The following is a 20,232-nucleotide window of genomic DNA, read 5'->3' on the forward strand; positions in this document are numbered from 1 at the left end:
GAGAATTATATACAATTACAATTTCAAACATCTCTTTCCCGGGGACACCTGACCTGCATTATTAATAGACTTCTTAAATTTATACAAATAAATCTCTCCCATCAGTGATACTGTCATTGCTACAGCTGACTTCCAGCACATCAGGGTATTCACTGAAAAACATATCCCTACATTGTTTAACTTCTTCACTTAAATTATCCTGATTATGAATCTCAGCAAATGACCCAGCCAGTTACACAAATTTCCCTGTTTCAGTCACAATCATTTTGCCCTCATGAAACAACTCTGGAATATTATGATCCCCACAAACCCCCCCCCCCCTTTTCAAAATCATATCCCAAACATCTCCAAGTTTAATATCCCTTCCATTATTATCTCCATATAACCTCCAGTAAATCACCTCCTTCCTCACCACGGCCTTGGCCCTTTTATTGTTAATAATGTAACTCGGAGACTGATGCACCATCAGATAAAAACTCACATTTCTCCCAATTTGCTTCCTGTCCCGTTATAAATCCAAATCCAAACTCATAAAGACAGGAAGGCTGACTGACGTTCACATAAACTAATCACCCTCTGAGTTCCCATTTGAGCGACAGGCACTGCAGCCAATGACAGCAGGCGTCAGTGTTAGGTCTGAGCTACGATAGGCTGGAGGAAATCGGCCCATGATCAGCCCCTCCTCTTCCGCTCCGTCGCCATGGCGGAGATCAGCGAGTCGCTTCTGTCGGTGTCGCCGGCCTCGGCGCCCACAAGGACGGGTGTGATTCCCCTTCGCGCCTCGGTGGGTCTGTTTCGGTGACGGCTGTGGTGGCTGACGAAACATGCTTTGACAGGGAGAGAGCGAGGACCAATGACTACAACTCCCAGAAGACCCCACTGATGACGTTGTGGTGTTTCGGGGTAAGGTATCAAAGCAAAATGGAGGAAAATGTAATACATTACGTTTTCTGTACTGTAACGTGCCTTCAATAAACAATTAAACTAAAAGAGAGATTCCAGCGAGAAATAGATAGAACATAGAACAATACAACACAGTACAGGCCCTTCGGCCCACAATGTTGTGCCGACCCTTAAACTCTGCCTCCCTAACTTAACTTCCTCCATATACCTGTCGAGTAGTCTCTTAAACTTCACCGGTGTATCTGCCTCCACCACTGACTCGGGCAGTGCATTCCACGCACCAACCACTCTCTGAGTATAAAATCATCCTCTAGTATCCCCCTTGAACTTCCCTCCCCTTACCTTAAAGCCATGTCCTCTTGTATTGAGTGGCGCCCTGGGGAAGAGGCGCTGGCTGTCCACTCTATCTATTCCCCTTAATATCAACAATACCTCTATCATTTCTCCTCTCATCAGCCTTCTCTCCAGAGAGTAAAGCCTTAGCTCCCTGAATCTCTGATCATAATCCATACTCTCTAAACCACACAGCATTCTGGTAAATCTCCTCTGTACCCTTTTCAGTGCTTCCACAACCTTCTTATAGTGAGGTGACCAGAACTGGACAGAGTACTCCAAGTGTGGCCCAACCAGAGTTTTACAGAGCTGCATCATTACATCGCGACTCTTAAACTCTATCCCTCGACTTATAAACGCTAACACCCCATAAGCTTTCTCAACTACTTTGTCTACCTGTGAGGCAACTTTCAGGGATCTGTGGACATGTAGCCCCAGATCCCTCTGCTCCTCCACACTTCCAAGTATCCTGCCATTTACTTTGTACTCTGCCTTGGAGTTTGTACTTCCAAAGTGTACCACCTCACACTTCTCCGGGTTGAACTCTATCTGCCACTTCTCAGCCCACTCCTGCATCCTATCAATGTTTTTCTGCAATCTTTGACAATCCTCTTCTCTATCTGCAACATCACCAACCATTGTGTCTTCTGCAAACTTGCCAACCCATCCTTCTACTCCCACATCCCGGTCGTTAATAAAAATCACGAAAATTAGGGATCCCAGAATTGAAACTTGTGGGACACCACTAGTCACAACCCTCCAATCCGAGTGTACACCCTCCACCACAACTCTCTTTCTGCCGGCAAGCCAATACTGAATCCACCTGGTCAAACATTCCTGGGTCCCAGACCTTCTGATTTTATGAATAAGCCTACCGTGTGGAACCTTGTCAAATGCATTACTAAAATCCATGTAGATCACATCCACTGCACTACCCTCATCTATATGCCTGGTCACCTCTTAAAAAATCTCCATCAGGCTTGTTAGACATGATCTTCCCTTCAGAAAGCCATGCTGACTGTCACTGATCAGACCATGGTTCTCTAAATGCCATCCACCTCTGCGTGTTTCCCATTCCCCAGTGTACTACGACAGGTATATGTAGCCTCAGGTCCCCCGGGCGGGAGGTGGCAAGAGACCAAATGCTCCGGGGGCCCTGGCCTTCATCCTATGGGGGGGGGGGAGAAGGTCTGCCACCCCTGTGGTGAGGCGCCTTGGTGGCTGAGGTGGGGCATTTCCTGTCTCAGGAAATCTCTGAGTTCTGCCCTCAGGCAGTTTCAGGTAAGGGAGGTGCAGAGGGTGGGTTGGTGTGGGCATGGTCTGGGTGGGGCGGTCTGTGTGGTCTTGTTGCAGCTAGATTTGCCCCTGTAATGCAGAGAACGAAGTGAGATTGGGGAGAAAGACGGGGGAGTGGGGAGAGGAAAGAAGGGGGAGTGGGGCCTGTGAGAGAGAGGGAAATAGGGCAATAGAAGGGAGTGTGGGGACCGGGAGAGAGACGGGGAGTGGATATGAAGAGACGGGGTAGTAAAAGAGAAAAGGGATTGTAGGGGGAAAGAGAGAGAGAGAGAGAAGGGAGAGTGTGGATTGAAAGAGGTAGAAGTCCGAGTGGGGAGATGAAGAGAGATGAGGAAGAATAGGGAATAAGTGACGAGTAAGGGCAAGTGTGTTGTGGAAGAGGGATTCCGGAGAAAGGGGAGTACAACAGTGTCACTCCACTCTTCAGGAAGCGAGAGAGGCAGAGGGAAGGAAACTGAAGGCCAGTTGGTCTGACCTCAGTGTTTGGGAAATGTTGGATTCGATTGTTAAGGATGATGTCTCAGTGCTCTTTGGGCAAATGATAAAAAGGGCCGTAGTCAGCATAGTTTCCTGACAAATCTGTTGAAATTCATTGAAGAAATAACAAGCGGGATCGACAAAAGACAATCGGTTGATGTTGTGTGTTTTGAATTTCAGGCCTTTAAAAAGGTGGCAGACATGAGGCTGTTTAACACGCTACGAGCCCATGGTATTACAGAAAGAGCCCAGCACAGATAAAGCAGTGGCTGATTGACAGGAGGCAGAATGTGTGAATAAATGGAGCGTTTTCTGTCTGGCTGCAGATGTCCAATGGCATTCCACAGGGGTCTGTGATGGGACCCATTCTTCTCTGCTATATGGCAATGACTTGGATGATGTATTTGATGGTTTTGCTGCAAAATCTGCAGAGGACATGAACAGAGATGGAGGGAAAGGTAGTTCTGAGGACGTAGAGAGGCCACAGAAGGAGCTAGACAGATTAGGATTGGAAACGGCAGATGGTATACAGAGCATTCATTTCATGAGGACTAAAAGGTAAAAGTAGGGACGAAATGTTGAAACATTAAAAAGCTCTGGTGAGGCCTCACTTGTAGTATTTTGAGCAGGTTTGAGCTGCTTGTCTTAGAAAGCATGTGCTGAATCTCGAGGGGGTTCAGAGGTGGGGCACGAAAATGGTTCCAGTATTGAACAGGTTGTCATATCACCATTGATGTCTCTGGGCCAGAATTCAGAAAAATAAGGGGTGAACTCGTTGAAGGAGGAGCCTTGATAGAGTGGATGTGGGCAGGGTTTTTCCTGTGATTGGTGGGTCTAAGACCGGATGAGACATGAGGGCATCCTGTTAGAACGGAAATGAGGAGGAGTTTCTTTAGCCAGAGTGGAGAATCTATGGGATTCTTTGCCACAGGCAGTGGTGGAGGCCGAGTCTCTCTGTACATTTACTACAGATGGTCATATATTACTGATTGTTCAGGGTGTTAAAGGATACGGGGAGAAGACAGGAGATTGGGTCTGTTGCGAAATTGGATCAACCAGGATGATATGCTGATATATTGAAACAGAGTGGATGGGCCGAATGTCCTAACCTGCTCCAGCACCTCATGGTCTTATGGACTTTCTGCCTTTTGAACACTTCTGTCTCTTTGGGATGTGTATATCCTGCGCTTTCTGAATTGCTTCCCGAAATTCCACCCATTCTTGCTTTGACGTTATCGGTGCCAAAGGTCTTTTCCAATCACTTTTGGCCAGCTCCTCTCTCAGGCCTCTGCAGTTTCCTTCATTCCACTGCAACACTGCATCTCCGTTGTGCTTCCCCTTCTCAAATTGCAAATTCAATCCCGGTTCATTGCATCACACCCTAACCAGAATAGCAGATCCCTTAGTGCAGTGGTCCCCAGCCACCAGGCCGCAATGCATGTTCTACTGGGCCGCGAGGAACCGAAATGATTTGGCGATAGTGGGTTTAACCACGAGCTGCTCTCTGAAGCCACCTCGCAGGCATTCTAGAAATTCTCCCCCGGGGCATCCAGCAGCAACCGGGCTTTCCCAATCTATTTGTGTACTGAAATCCCACATGACTATTGTAACGTTGACCCGCTGACTTGCATTTTCTATCTCCCGTTGTAGTTTGTAGACTACGTCCTTACTACTGTTTGGGGTTCTGCACATACCTTCCACCAGGATTTCTTTGCACTTGCAGTTCCTCAGCTCTCCCCACAGCGACTCAGCACCTTCCGACCCTATGCCAGCTCTTTCTGATGGTTTGATTTTGTTATGTTTACCAACAGGGCCACGCTGTCAGTGATGCCCACAACCTCATGTATGCCAGTCCGCAGCTCTTCCTCCACGTCAGTTTGCACAATGCGCGCATTCAAATGTAATACCGTCAGTCCTGTGTTCAGCCTTTTAGATTCTGTGTGTCTTTTCCATCGCAACTCATCCTGTCGAATGCCAGGTTGCCCGATCAGCAGCCTCTCATTGCCAGCAGTCTCACAACATACTGTCTCTGTCTACAAACCAACGACCTCATCCTCGGCGGTAGCACATCGGTTCCCAAACCCCTTACCTAACTCTAAAATATCTTTTTTAGGGCCTGCTGACATTTTTAACTGTCATTGGTGCCAATATTTACCAACAAGTCTGGTTGCTCGCCCTCCCCCTTTAGAATGCCAGGGGCCTGATCGGAGTCATCCCTGTCCCTGGCACCTGGACACATCTCACCATCCGGGTGACTCTATCGCCAGCACAGAACCGCTGGTCGTTGGTTGACAACAGGAGGAACTCTAACCCTGTTACGGCGGAGGGAGGATCGGGTGAGAGTTAATGTTCTAGAAATGGAGGGGTTGTCTCATGGATCAGAGGGAATGAAAGGTTGGAGAGGCTTCTGTTGTTTCCTCTGTAGTGATGAGGCCTGAGGGAAGACCAGAGGCAGACTGAGGCTGAGTAGAGATCTGAGAGAAGAGAACCGACATCGTTTGTTCACCAGGTGAATATCTCAATTACCAGAGGATGCGATTTCAAAGTGAGCGTGGGACAGTTCAAAGATGATGTTTACCTGTGCCCCGGTACTCCACTCTGCTCCACAGTTCGTTTTCTCTCTCTCTCTCTCACTCCCTTTCTCCCTCTCACCCCCCCCCCTTAATTCTCTTATCTCTCCGTCTCTCTCTCTCTCTCACTCTCTCTCTATACATATACAATTCCTCAATTTCTCTATCACCTCTTTTCCTCATCCGTACTCTTTTGCACCCTCCCACTCTTTCCTCCAAACATTCTTCCCCACACAGTCACTAACCTGCATCTTTCCCTTACTGTCTCTTACTCCGTTTATGCCTAACCTTTCGCTTGCCGATCTTTCTCCCCAATTCCCCCTTTCCTGTAGCTTGCTGTCTCCGCCACCCACCCGTCTAGACCAGCACCCCTCCCCCACCCCGCACTGTGATGACGGTTTTACACACTCAGTGGATTACAGATGTTGTATAATTTCTCGTCGGTTGGAAAGATTCAATGTTCTCTCAGAAGATAAAGGCTTGTGGTTTCTGGGAGAGGCCTGGTTGTTACCGTTTAGTGTGCTGCAGTATAGGCGGCGGAGGAGTGTGGAGAACGGGGGAGAGGGAGGGTAAGTGAGGAAATAAGAGGGGGAAGAAGAGGGAAAAGGAGAGGGGTAGAGAGAAGGGGAAGAGAGAGAGAGAGAGAGAGAGAAAGAAAGAGAGAGAGTGACAAGTAGAGGGGGGGAGAGGGAAGAGGAGAGGAGAGGTGAGCCTAAATTGGGACAGTTGGTTTCAATGAATCAAGGTACAGTGATAACTTTTGATTCGCATCCCGTCCATATAGATCAATTCATCACCTCGGGACTGGGAGTGCGGGGTCGCGAAATGAGAAGGGACAATTAATTAAATGAACGAATCATACAGACCAATTAATCACAACACTGCATTAGGGAGATTGTGAAGTTAGTGATTCATCTCTCAGGAAGTCAGAATGTTCGACGTGTGTGGGGTCTTTGATACTGTGGACTGTTTTATTGAGGCAGAGAGATGTGTAAACAGTGTCCACAGTTTCCGTGCTATTCTGAACCTGTTCACAGCTCTCTGCAGTGTTTCCGGTGGTGGCCAGTGCTGTTGCCGTGACAACACGACTAGTTTCCGCACAGGATGTGTTCTGTAAAAACAGATGATGGTCGTCCAGGAGGAGCCGATTTTCTTCAGCCTCTCAAAGAAGCAGAGAGGCCGCTGAGCTTTCTTGGCGATAGTGTCCTTGTGGCTGGACAAGGACAGGCTGTCAGTGGTGTTCACTCTCAGGAGATTGCAGCTCTCAACCCCCTTATCCTCTGCCGTTGATGTAAACAGGAATGTCGGCATCGCCCCGGCTGACTTCCTGTTGTCAGTAACCAGCTCTATTGTGTTGGTGAAATGGAGGGGGTGGGGAGTGTTGATACCAGGTCACAAAGCTCTCCAGCTCCGACCCGACACGCGGGTGAAGAAGGTTTACTGGAGTAAATTCCAACCGTGTGCAAAAAGCGCTGGCTGTCTCACTCTCTCTCCCTCTCCCTCTCTCTCTCCCCCTCCCTCTCTCTGTCCCCCTCCCTCTCACTCTCTCCCTCTCTATCACTCTGCCTCTCTCTCAATCACTCTCCCTCTCCTCCCCACTGTCTGTCTCCCTCTCCCTCTCACTCTCTCTCAATCTTACTCCCTCTCCCTCTCTTCCTCTGCTTCTCCCTCTCTCACTCCCTCTCCCCACCCTCTATCTCTGTCTCTCTCCCCCTCTCTCACTCTCTCCCCACCCCCTCTCTGTCTCTCCCCCTCACTCTCTCTCACTCTCTGTCTCCCTCTCTCTCCCTCTCTGTCTCTCTCTCCCTCTGACTTCCTGTCACTCCCTCTCTCTCACTCTCTCTCCCCACCCACTCTCTCTCTGTCTCACTCTGTCTCCCTCTCTCGTTCTCTGTCTGTCTCACTCTCTGTCTCCCTCTCTCTCCCTCTCTCTCCCTCTCTGTCTCTCTCCCTCTGACTTCCTCTGTCACTCCCTCTCTCTCACTCTCTCCCCACCCACTCTCTCTCTGTCTCCCTCTCTCGTTCTCTGTCTGTCTCACTCTCTGTTCCTCTCTCCCTCTGTCTCTCTCCCCCTGTTTCTGTTCCTCTCTCTCCCTCTCTCTGTCTCACCCCCTCTCTTCCTCTCTGTCTCTCTCCCACTGTTCCTCTCTCGCTGCCTCTCTCCCCCCACACTCTCTCTCTTGTTGTCTCTCTCCCTCTCCCCACTCTCTCTCTCTGTCTCTCCCTCCTCTCTCTCTTCCTCTCTCACTCTCTCTCTCCCCCACTGTTCCTCCCTCTGCCTCTCTCCCCACGCTCTCTCTGTCTCTCTCCCTGTCTGTCTCCCTTTCTTTCTCTCTGTGTCTCTTTCACTCTCTGTTCCTCTCTCTCCCTCCCTCTCTCTCTCTCTCTGTCTCTCTGTCTGTCTCTCTCCCTCTCTCTCTCTGACTTTCTCTCCCCCTCTCAATTCTCTGTCTCCCTCTCCCTCTCAATCTCTCACTCCCTCTGACTCTCCCTCACTCTCTCCCCACCCTCTCTCTGTCTCTCCCTCTGTTCCTCTCTCTCTCTATCTCTCCCTCTGTCTCTCTATCTCTCTCTCCCTCTCTGTTCCAATCTCTCTGCCTGTCTCTGTCTCTTCCTCTCTCTCTTGCTCTCCCTCTCTCTCTCCCCCTCTCTCTCACTCCCTTTCTCTCTATCACCTTTCAGTCTTTCCCTCTCCCTCTCACTCTCTCCCCACCCTCTCTGTCTCTGTCTCTCCCCTTCTCTCTTCCTGTGTATCTTGCTCTCCCTCTCCCTCTCTCTCTGCCTGTCTCTCTGTCTCTCTCCCTCTCTCTGTTTCTGTCACTCCCTGTTCCTCTCTCTCACTCTGTTCCTCTGTCTCTCCCCCCCCTGTCTCTCTCTACCTCTCTCACTCTCTCCCCACCCTCTCTCTCTGCCTGTCTCTCTGCCTCACACACTCTCTCCTGCTCTTCCTCTCTGTCTCTCTCACTGACTGTTCCTCTCTCTCTCTCTCACTCTGTTCCTCTCTCTCTCCCTCTCCTTCTCTCTCTTCCTCTCTCTGCCTCTCTCTCCCCCACTGTTCCTCTCTCGCTGCCTCTCTCCCCCTCTCTTACTCTCCCCATGCTCTCTCTCTGTCACCCTCTGTCTCTCCCTCTTTCTGTCTCCCTCTCTTTTTCTCTCTGTCTCTCTCTCACATGGTCTCCCCACACTCTCTCTCTGCCTGTCTTTCCTTCTCTCCACCTCTCTCTCTCTCACTCTCTGGCCCTCTCTCTCTGTCTCTCTCACTGTTCCTCTCTCTGCCTCTCCTCTCTCTCTATCTCTGCCTCTCTCCCCCTCTCTGTCTCTCTCTCACTCTCTATCTCTCCCTTTCTCTCTCTCCCTCTCCCACTCACTCTCTCCCCACCCTCTCTCTCTCTCTCCCTCTTTCTGTCTCTCTCTCACTTTCTCTGTCTCTCTCCCTCTCTCTCCGTCTCTCTCCCTCTCCCTCTCTCCCCACCCTCTGTCTCTCCTTCTCTCTCTCTATCTTGCTTCCTCTGTCTCTCCCTCTCTCTGTCTCTCTCCCTCTCTCACTGTTCCTCATTGTCTCTCTCACTCACTGTCTCTCCCTCTCTCCTTCCCTCTCCTTCTCACTCTGTCTCACTGTTCCTCTCTCTCTGACTCTCACTCTCTCCCCATGCTCTCTGTCTCTCACCCTCTCTGTCTCCATCTCTCTCTCACTCACTCTCTGTTCCTCTCTCTCCCTCTGTTTTTCTCTCCCTCTCTCCCCACCCTCTGTCTCTCCTTCTCTCTCTCTCTATCTTGCTTCCTCTGTCTCTCCCTCTCTCTGTCTCTCTCCCTCTCTCACTGTTCCTCATTGTCTCTCTCACTCACTCTCTGTCTCTCCCTCTCTCCTTCCCTCTCCTTCTCACTCTGTCTCACTGTTCCTCTCTCTCTGACTCTCACTCTCTCCCCATGCTCTCTGTCTCTCACCCTCTCTGTCTCCATCTCTCTCTCACTCACTCTCTGTTCCTCTCTCTCCCTCTGTTTTTCTCTCACTCTCTCCCCATGCTCTCTCTCTGTCTCTCTCCCTCTCTCCTCACCCACCTCTCTCTCTGTCTCCCTCTCTTTCTCTCTGTCTCTGTCTCTCTCTCACTCTCTGTTCCTCTCTCTCCCCCACTCTCTCTTTCTGTCTCTCTCCCTCTCTGCTCCCTCTCTTTCTCTCCCCCCACCCTCACTGCCTCCCACTCTCTCTGCCTGTCTCTCTGTCTCTCCCTCTCTCTGTCTGTGTCTCTCTGTCTGTCTCTCTCAATCTCTGTCTTTCTCCCTTTCTCTCTCTCTCTCTCGCCCTTAACTTTCTTATCTCTCCGTCTCTCACTCTCTCACTTTACATATACAATTCCTCAATTTCTCTATCTCCTCTTTTCCTCATCCGTACTTTTTTACACCCTCCCACTCTTTTCCTCCAAACATTCTTCCCTACACAGTCACTAACCTGCATCTTTCCCTTATTGTCTCTTACTCCGTTTATGCCGAACCTTTCGCTTGTCTCTCGTTTTCTCCCCAATTCCCCCTTTCCTGTAGCTGGCTGTCTCCGCCACCCACCCGTCCAGACCAGCACCCCTCCCCCACCCCGCACTGTGATGACGGTTTTACACACTCAGTGGATTACAGATGTTCTATAATTTCTCGTCGGTTGGAAAGATTCAATGTTCTCTCAGAAGATAACGGCTTGTGGTTTCCGGGAGAGGCCTGTTTGTTTCCGTTTAGTGTGCCGCAGAATAGGCGGCGGAGGAGTGTGGAGAAGGGGGGAGAGAGAGGGCAAGTGACGTAAGAGAGGGGGAAAAAGAGGGGAAAGGAGAGGGGTAGAGAGAAGGGAAAGAGAGAGAGGGAGAGAAAGAGTGACAGGCAGAGTGAATGGGGGGGGGGGCGAGAGGAGAGATGAGCAGAAATTGGGACATTTGCTTTCAATGAATCAAGGTACAGTGATAACTTTTGATTCGCATCCCGTCCATAAAGATCACTTCATCACCTCGGGACTGGGAGTGCGGGGTCGCGAAATGTGAAGGGACAATTAATTAAATGAACGAATCATACAGACCAATTAATTACAACACTGAATTAGGGAGATTGTCAAGTTAGTGGTTCATCTCTCAGGAAGTCAGCATGTTCGACGTGTGTGGGGTCTTTGATAATGTGGACTGTTTTATTGAGGCAGAGAGATGTGTAAACAGTCCATAGTTTCCATGATGTACTGAACTTGTTCACAGCTCTCTGCAGTGTTTCCGGTGGTGGCCAGTGCTGTTGCCGTGACAACACGACTAGTTTCCGCACAGGATGTGTTCTGTAAAAACAGATGATGGTCGTCCAGGAGGAGCCGATTTTCTTCAGCCTCTCAAAGAAGCAGAGAGGCCGCTGAGCTTTCTTGGCGATAGTGTCCTTGTGGCTGGACAAGGACAGGCTGTCAGTGGTGTTCACTCTCAGGAGATTGGAGCTCTCAACCCCCTTATCCTCTGCCGTTGATGTAAACAGGAATGTCTGCATCGCCCCGGCTGACTTCCTGTTGTCAGTAACCAGCTCTGTTGTGTTGGTGAAATGGAGGGGGTGGGGAGTGTTGATACCAGGTCACAAATCTCTCCAGCTCCGACCCGACACGCGGGTGGAGAAGGTTTACTGGAGTAAATTCCAACCGTGTGCAAACAGCACTGGCTATGTGAACACGGGTGGATCTGTCCAGACGGACTGAAGGGTCTATTTACGCGCTTTCCCCGAATCTCGTCCTTCTCTCTCACTTTTCTCACTCTCACCTTCCTCTCTCTAGTCTCTCTGCGTTTCTCCTCTCTCATCCCAAACTCTACTATCCCCCCTCACTCTCCTCCATTACTCCCCACTCCCACTGCCTTACACCACTCTCACACTCAACCCTCACCCTCTGCTTACTCCCTACCTTCCTGAATCCTGCATCACTCATATGAAACATATTCCTCCCGCGCCCTCCTCATCCAGGCGAAAGGCTTTATCTGCTGTTGCTTCCGCAGGACACGGATTTACTCAACTTCCGGTGACTCTGATTCACTGTCAAACCCTCAGCGGAGAGGGAGGGAGAGGGGATTTATCAGGCCATTGGGAAGAGGGAGAAACAAAGATGGTGTAATTGGGAAGGGGGCAAGGGAAGAGGGAGACTAAGGGATGACGACATGTGGGGAGAGGAAAGTCTGTAGAAGGAGGAGAGATAGAATGGGTAAAGAGCTCGGGGGATGTTCAGAAGCAGGAGATACTGGGATGATGGAGAAACAGGGCTGAATGGAACCAGACAGGAGAAGAAGTTCACTCACCCTCTCCATCTCCCTCTCCCTATCCGTCCCCATCTCTCATTCCCCCTACTCTCTCGCCTTCTCCCTCTTTCTTTGTCTCACTCTCTCTCTCTTTTTCTCTCTCCCTCTCCGTTTCTCTCAGTTCTCTCTGTCTCCCTCTCCATCTTATTCTTTCTCTCTCTCTATCACTCGGCCTCTCTCATTCACTCTCTCTCTCTGCCTCCCTCTCTCACTCTCTCTCAATCTCTCACTCCCTTTCCCTCTGTCTTCCTCTGTCTCTCCCTCTCCCCACCCTCTCTCTATCTGTCTCCCTCTCCCTCTCATTCTCTCTCCCCTCTTCCTCTCACTTTCTCTCCTCTCCCTTTCTCTCCTCTCCCTCTCTCTATCACTCTCTCTGTCTCTCTCTTCCCCTCTCTATCTGTCTCTCTCTCTCTCCCTCTTTCTCTGTTCCTGTCTCTCTGCCTGGACCTCTCTCTGTGTCTTGCTCTCCCTCTCTGTCTCTCCCTCTCTCCATCTCTCACTCACTCTCCCCCCTCTCTGTTCCTCTCTCTGCCTCTCTCCCTACCCTCTCTTTATGCCTGTCTCTCTCTCAATCTCTCTGTCTCCTCCCTCTCTCTGTCTCTCTCACTCTCTCCCTCTCTTTCTCTCACTCTCACCCTCTCTGTCTGTCTCGCCCTCTCTCTCTCTCTCTCTGTCTTGCTCTCCCTGTCTCTCTCTCTCACTCTCTCCCCCCTTTCTCTCTCTGTTCCTCTCTTTCCCTCTCTCTGTCTCTCCCTCTCTGCCTCTCTCACTCTCTCTCCCTCTGTCTCACTCTCTCCCCACCCTCTCTCTCTATGTCTGTCTGTCTCTCTCTCTCAATCTCTCTCTGTCTCTTCCCCTCTCTATCTGTCTCTGTCTCTCTCTTTTACTCTTCCATTCTCTCTCCCTCTCTCTCCCACTCCCTCTCTCTCTCACTCTCACCCCACCCTCTCCCTCTCTCTGTCTCCCTCTCTTTCTCTCTGTCTCACTCTGTACCTCTCTCTCCCTCTCTCTGTCTCTCTCCCTCCCCTCACTCTGTCTCTCCCTCTTTCCCCACCCTCTCTCTCTCTGTCTGTCTCTCTCCCTCTCCCTCTCACCCTTCCTCTCTCTCTTTCTCTCTCTCTGGCACTGTTCCTCTCCCTCTCTCTTTCTCTCTCTCACTCTATCCCTGTCTCCCCCCCAGTTCTCTCTCTCCCTCTCCCTCACACTCTCTTCCCTCTCCCTCTCTCTATCACTCTCTGCCTCTCTCACTCAGTATCTCTCTCTTCCCCGCTCTGTCTGCCTCCTCCTCCCTCTCACTCTCCCAATCTCTCTCTCCCTATCCCTCAGTCTTTCTCTGTCTCTCTGTCTTCCTCTCTCTCCCCACCCTCTCTCTGTCTCTGTCTCACTCTCTGTTCCTCTCACTCTGTCTCCCTCTCTTTCTATCATTATCTCACCCTCTCTGTCTATCTCTCCCTCTGTCTCTCTGTTCCTCTCTCCCTGTCTCTCTCTCTCTCTCTCCCCACCCTCTCTCTCTGTGCCTGTCTCTCTGAATCTCTCTCTGTCTCCCTCCCTCTCTCTGCCTCTATCTCTGTCACTGTTCCTCTCTCCTCTCTCTCTGTCCCTCTCTTTCTCTCACTGTCTCACCCTCTCTGTCTCTCTCTCCATCTCTTTTACTCTCTCTCCCCCTTTCTCTCTGTTCCACTCTCTCTCTGTCTCTCTCTTTCTGTCTCTCCCTCTGTCTCACTCTCTCCACACACTCTCTCAGTATCCCTCTCTCTCTTGCTCTCCCTCTCTCTGTCTCTCTCACTCCCTATTCCTCTCTCTCTCTCACTCCCTGTTCCTCTCTCTCTCACTCTCTGTTCCTCTCTCTGTCTCTGACACCCCTCTCTCTCTCACTGTCTCTCTCCCCTCTCTCTCTCCCCCACTGTCTCTCTGTCTCTCTCACTCTCTGTTCCTCTCTCCCTCTCTCTTCCTCTCTCTTTCTCTCCCTCTCTCCCCGCTCTCTGTCTCTCTCCCCCTCTCTCTGCCTGTCTCCTCTCTCTCTCTGCCTCTCCCTCTCGCCAGCTCACTCTCTGCCTCTTCTCTGTCCCTGTGTGTGTGTCTCTCTGTCTCTCTCTCTCCATCTTTTTCTCACTCTCTCCCCACCATCTATCTGTCTCCCTCTCTCTCTCTCTGTTAACCTCTCTCTCTTCCTCTCTCTCCCTCTCTCTCTGCAACAGTCTCTCTATCACTCACTGTTCCTCTCCCTCTCTCTCTACCCGTTAACTTTCTTATCTCTCTGTCTCTCCCTCTCTCTCACTCTCTTTACATATACAATTCCTCAATTTCTCTATCACCTCTTTTCCTCATCCGTACTCTTTTGCACCCTCCCACTCTTTCCTCCAAACATTCTTCCCCACACAGTCACTAACCTGCATCGTTCCCTTATTGTCTCTTACTCCGTTTATGCCTAACCTTTCGCTTGTCTCTCGCTTTCTCCCCAATTCCCCCTTTCCTGTAGCTTGCTGTCTCCGCCACCCACCCGTCCAGACCAGCACCCCTCCCCCACCCCGCACTGTGATGACGGTTTTACACACTCAGTGGATTACAGATGTTGTATAATTTCTCGTCGGTTGGAAAGATTCTCAGAAGATAAAGGCTTGTAGTTTCTGGGAGAGGCCTGTTTGTTTCCATTTAGTGTGCTGCAGAATAGGCGGCGGAGGAGTGTGGAAAAGGGGGGAGAGAGAGGGTAAATGAGGACGTAAGAGTGGGGGAAGAAGGGAGAGGAGAGGGGCAGAGAGAAGGGAGAGACAGAGAGAGAAAGCGAGAGAGTGACAGGCAGAGAGAATGAGAGGAGGGGGGAGAGGAGAGGAGAGATGAGCGTAAATTGGCACATTTGCTTTCAATGAATCAAGATACAGTGATAACTTTTGATTCACATCCTGTCCATAAAGATCAATTCATCACCTCTAAACTGGGAGTGCGGGGTCGCGAAATGTAGGGAGACAATTAATTAACTTAACGGATCATACAGACCAATTAGTCACAACACTGCATTAGGGAGATTGTGAAGTTAGGGGTCCATCTCTCAGGAAGTCAGAATGTTCGACGTGTGTGGGGTCTTTGATAATGCGGAATGTTTTATTGAGGCAGAGAGATGTATAAACAGTGTCCACAGTTCCCATGATGTACTGAACTTGTTCGCAGCTCTCTGCAGTGTTTCCGGTGGTGGCCAGTGCTGTTGCCGTGACAACACGACTAGTTTCCGCACAGGATGTGTTCTGTAAAAACAGATGATGGTCGTCCAGGAGGCGCCGATTTTCTTCAGCCTCTCAGAGAAGCAGAGAGGCCGCTGAGCTTTCTTGGCGATAGTGTCCTTGTGGCTGGACAAGGACAGGCTGTCAGTGGTGTTCACTCTCAGGAGATTGGAGCTCTCAACCCCCTTATCCTCTGCCGTTGATGTAAACAGGAATGTCTGCATCGCCCCGGCTGACTTCCTGTTGTCAGTAACCAGCTCTATTGTGTTGGTGAAATGGAGGGGGTGGGGAGTGTTGATACCAGGTCACAAATCTCTCCAGCTCCGTTCCGACACTCGGGTGGAGAAGGTTTACTGGAGTAAATTCCAACCTTGTGCAAACAGCACTGGCTATGTGAACACGGGTGGATCTGTCCAGACGGACTGAAGGGTCTATTTACGCGCTTTTCCCGAAACTCGTCCTTCTCTCTCACTTTTCTCCCTCTCACCTTCCTCTCTCTAGTCTCTCTCCGCTTCTCCTCTCTCATCCCAAACTCTACTATCCCTCCCCCTCACTCTCCTCCATTACTCCCCACTCCCTCCGCCTTACACCACTCTCACACTGATCCCTCATCCTCTGCTTACTCCCTACCTTCCTGAATCCTACATCACTCATATGAAACATATTCCTCCCGCGCCCTCCTCATCCAGCTGAAAGGCTTTATCTGCTGTCCCTTCCGCAGGACACGGATTTACTCAACTTCCGGTGACTCTGATTCACTATCAAACCCTCAGCGGAGTGGGAGGGAGAGGGGATTTATCAGGACATTTGGAAGTGGAAGAAACAGTTGAGGGAGTTGGGAAGGGGGCGAGAGAGGAGGGAGACTGAGGGATGACGAGATGTGGGGAGAAATAATTATGTAGAAGGAGGAGAGAGAGAACGGGTAAAGAGCTCGAGGGATGTTGAGAAGCAGGAGATACTGGGAAAATGGAGAAACAGGATTAAATGAAACCAGACAGGAGAGGAATTTCACTCTCACATTCTCCACATCCCTCTATCACTCCCCCTCCTCTCTCTCTCTCTCTCCCTCTCCCCTTCTCCCTCTTTCTCACTCTCTCTCTCTTTCTGTCTCCTTCTCCCTCTGTCTCTCCCCCACTCTCTCTCTCCCCCTCTGATACACTTTCTCTCCTCTGTCTATCTCTCTCACCCTCTCCACACCCCCTCTCTCATTCTCCCTCTCACTCTCTCCCCATCTTCTCCCATTCTGTCTCCCTCTCTCTCTGTTCCTCGCTCTCTCTGTCTCTCTTCCTCTCACTCTCCCTCTGACTCTCCCTCTCTCTCCCTCTCTGTCTTCCTCTCTCTATCCCTCTTTCTCTGTGTCCCCCTCTCTCTCTCTCTCTCTCTCTCTCTCTTCCTCTGTCTCTCTCTCTCAGTGTACTATAAAGGCACGGAGGAGGGAAGAATATGCAGTCTGGGAGAAAGGCGGAGCTGGGTTCACTGAATGAAGCCAATGCCGATATAATCAATTGCTGACTCGATCAGTTTCACTCCTCCCTCTCCATCTCTGTCTAACTCATTTCCCTCTCTCCGTGGCCGAAGCACAAATGTGAAAATGGTGAGGGAAAAAAGAGAGTGAGGCAGAGAGATGTTAAGAGACAAAGGGTAGACTATAGTGGGGAGAATGGGAGAGTGCGGGTAAGTAGGTTGAACAGGGTGACAGTGGGATGAGCAAGTGGGTGTAGTGATAGAGGGTGAAGAGAGGCACCGAGGGAAGGAGGAAGGAAGGTGGAGGGTAAGAACGTGAGCAAAGTGTGGGGAGGCAGAGAGGGAGAACAATTTTACGTGAAATTTGGGCAAGCAAGAGAAGGAGAGCAGGAGAGCGGGAACGGGGTGGGATAGACAGGGAGGGAAGGACAGAGGGGAAAGGAAGGAGTGGAGTAGCGTGGAGGCGGGAGAGATGGAGAGGGCTGGAGTGGAGGAGAGCGTGGGAGTGATTGCGAGAGTAATACACTGGAGATATTTTGTATGTGTGTATGTGTGTGAGAGAGTGATAAAGGGGGAGACAGAGAGACTGCAATGAACTGTCGGGGTGAGAGAGCGACAGAGGGAGTGAGAGCGCGTGGCAGACATGGGTAAGAATGGAGGAAGGGAGAGAGGTGCAGGAAGTGGGAAAGGAGAACAACACACACAAAATGTTGGAGGAACTCAGCAGGTCAGGCAACCTCTATGGAAAATAATAAAGAGTGGACGTGTCGGACCGAGATCAGCAAGATGAGCGGATTCGATCAGTGGGGAGTGGGAACTTCCTGAGGATGCTGCGGGATTGTTTGTTAGATTACAGTAAGTGAGAAGTACAATATATAATGAAAAACACAATCCCAAGTCTAAAACAAAGAGTGAAAGAATTGATGAAGGAACAAGTGATACGAACAATCTACCAAACAAGTGTAAACAGAATCATTGAACTTAGAGAGGGGGTGTAGTGGGGGTGAGGGGGAGAGTGGGGTAGACTGGAGAGGGGTGGAGAAAGGGGAAAAGGGGAGAGGGAAGGAAGAGAGTGATGAGAGTGAAAGAAAGAGAACATGGGGAGAGGGTCGAAGAGTAGGAGAATGGGGTATACTGGGGAGGAAAGAGTGAAGCAGAGAGTTGGAAGAGAGTGGGAAGTGTGGGGAGGGAGTGTGGAGGGGGGAGGAGAGTGTGAGAGAGAGGAGAGAGTTGAGAAAATTGAGGGAGGGAGAGAGAGAAGAAAATGGTAAGGATTGAAATTGAGGTTTGTAGGCCAGAGAGTGGGGAGGGGGAGGGACAGAAATGGATGGGTATGTAGTGGGAGGTGCCTCACCTCATCTTGCCCTGATAACGGATCCTACTTTTCCTTTTGCTAAGGCAGACGTTGATGGACTTTTGATCGGTCAGGGCATGAAAGGATACGCGGCGAAGGCAGGAAAATGCGGCTGGGAGGTAAAATGGATTTACCATGATGAAGCGGCAGAGCAGATTTGATGGGCCAAATGGCCTAATTCTGCTTCTGTCTCTCATGGTCTTATGGTCCAAGAGCAGCCTCTCATTCAATGAGAGCAAGAGCAATGAACTGGTTATGGACTTTGGAGGAGGAAACAGGAACCCATGAGGCAATCCTCATCGGGGCTCAAAGGTGGAGACGTTCAGCAACTTTAAATTCCACAGTGTTAACATTTCAGAGGATCTGTCCCGAGCCCGGGACACAAGTGCAATTACAAGAAAGCAGGAACTGTCTGTCCTCAGTAGTATGGCCCAGCACATCACGGGTAAAACTCTCCTCACAACTGAGCACATCTCTGAGGGCTGTTGTCGCAGGAAATCAGCATCCGTCATCAAGGACCCCCACCACCCAGGCCATGCTCTCTTCTCAATGCTGCCATCAGGAAGAAGGTGCATGAGCCTCAGGAGCCTCAACCCCAGGTTCAGGAACAGTTATTACACTCAACCAACAGGTCCTTCTTTCCTTTAACAATATTTTTTATTCAGAAGAAAAAAAAATTTAGAGTGCAACACATAGATACATTTCAACATAACTTGCTGTATACATATATATTGTACTACAACATATATTGTAGTAAAATTGATCAAAATGTTATAGCATAACACATAAAGGTATACCACTCTAATCAAAAATTTAAAGATAGGTCATACATCATAAAATAATTTATATATATATATATATATATATATATATATATATATATATATATATATATATATATCTATAAAAAGTCAACCCCCTACCAACTACCAAAGAAAAAAGCTGACGGATGACAATGGATTAGAAAAAAAACGTATTCACTTGAGAAGAGAACGTAAATATATACGTAAAAGTATATTTATAAATATTTATAAATTGGAAAAGTAATTTAGGAAAGGTCCCCAAATATCATAAAAAGTTTGTTTCAAATTTAAGACTGAGCCGCAGATCTTTTCTAAATTTAAATACAACATATATTACGTAGCCATTGAAGATGTATAGGAGGGGTAGACTCCTGCCATTTAAGCAAGATTGCTCTTCTTGCAAAAAGAGAGGTAAAAACTAAAACCTGTAGGTTACGAGTATTTAAAGTTATATCTTCATTTGCAATAATACCAAACAAGGCAGTAAGGGGATTTGGGTCAAATTGGACCCTAAAAAGTTGAGAGAAGGTATGAAATACTTCCGGCCAAAACTTTTCAATTGCAGGGCAAAACCAAAACATATGAATTAAAGAAGCATCAGCAGAGTTATTACGAAGTGGAGAAACAGTCGGGTAAAACCTGGAGAGCTTCTGTTCAGAAATGTAAGCTCTATGAACCACTTTAAATTGTAGAAGAGAATTACGAGCCCAGAAAGATGATTTATTAACCCGTTTAAGAAATTTATTCCATCTATCATCAGAAATCTCACAATTTAGGTCATCCTCCCAAGCATTTTTTTATTTTATCTAAAAGGTCTTGTCTAGAAATCAATCAACAAGTTATAGATACCAGTTATAGAACGATTAACAAAAGGTTTTAAATTTAAAAGATCGTCCAGTAAAATTTTATCAGGATCTATAGGAAAAGTAGCTAATTGGAAACATAGAAAATCTCTAATTTGAAGGTATCTGTAAAAATGTGATTTTGGGAGTGCAAATTTATTTGACAATTGGTCAAATGATACAAGAGATCCTGAGATAAACAAGTCCCAAAAACACTTAATACCTAGTTCATCCCAATCCTTAAAGACTTTGTCAGTCATGGAAGGGATAAAACAATAATTAAGGAGAATGGGAGATGATAATGAAAAATTCGCTAAACCAAAACATTTTCTAAATTGAGACCGGATCCCTAAACTTTGCTATTCCCACAACCAATGGACACAATCAACAGCTCTTCATCTCATGTTCTTGATGTTTATTTCGATTATTTTTTAGTTTTATTTCTTTTGTATTTGAATTTTGTTGTCTTTTGCACATGGTTGTTTTGTTTGTCCTGTTAGGGGCGATTTTTCATTCATTTTATAATGGCTCTTGAGTTTACTGAATTTACAATATAATCAAATCCCAGGATTATACATGGTGACATGCCTATACTTTGATAATAAATTTACTTTCCACATTTTAAATTGTACATTTCAATTTGTAAGTAACTCTGAAACACAAGAGCGGGTTGTGAGCTCAGTCTGCT

General features: G+C 48.8%; 1 protein-coding gene across 2 annotated transcripts; it reads left to right on the forward strand.

Annotated features, from left to right (window-relative positions):
• Positions 1-358: 358 nt before the first annotated feature.
• LOC132386395 (helicase SRCAP-like) lies at positions 359-18,753 on the forward strand. Of its 2 annotated transcripts, XM_059958657.1 has the most exons (3): positions 359-903; positions 6,617-17,400; positions 17,944-18,753. In XM_059958657.1, the coding sequence occupies exon 2, from the start codon at positions 11,789-11,791 to the stop codon at positions 13,721-13,723; it is 1,935 nt and encodes a 644-aa protein (XP_059814640.1). In that variant the 5' UTR covers positions 359-903; positions 6,617-11,788; the 3' UTR covers positions 13,724-17,400; positions 17,944-18,753. The 2 variants fall into 2 exon arrangements, with proteins under 2 accessions (XP_059814640.1, XP_059814638.1); XM_059958655.1 differs by lacking the exon at positions 359-903 and having other exon boundaries at positions 2,703-17,400; positions 17,948-18,753.
• The last annotated feature ends 1,479 nt before the right edge of the window (positions 18,754-20,232 follow it).

Source organism: Hypanus sabinus, unplaced genomic scaffold (assembly GCF_030144855.1).
Source record: "Hypanus sabinus isolate sHypSab1 unplaced genomic scaffold, sHypSab1.hap1 scaffold_1141, whole genome shotgun sequence".
In the NCBI taxonomy this organism is placed as follows: domain Eukaryota; kingdom Metazoa; phylum Chordata; class Chondrichthyes; order Myliobatiformes; family Dasyatidae; genus Hypanus; species Hypanus sabinus.

Excerpts from the sequence above, each read along its gene's own strand:
- LOC132386395 (XM_059958657.1), top strand. The coding sequence starts at position 11,789 with ATGTTCAGAAGCAGGAGATACTGGGATGATGGAGAAACAGGGCTGAAT.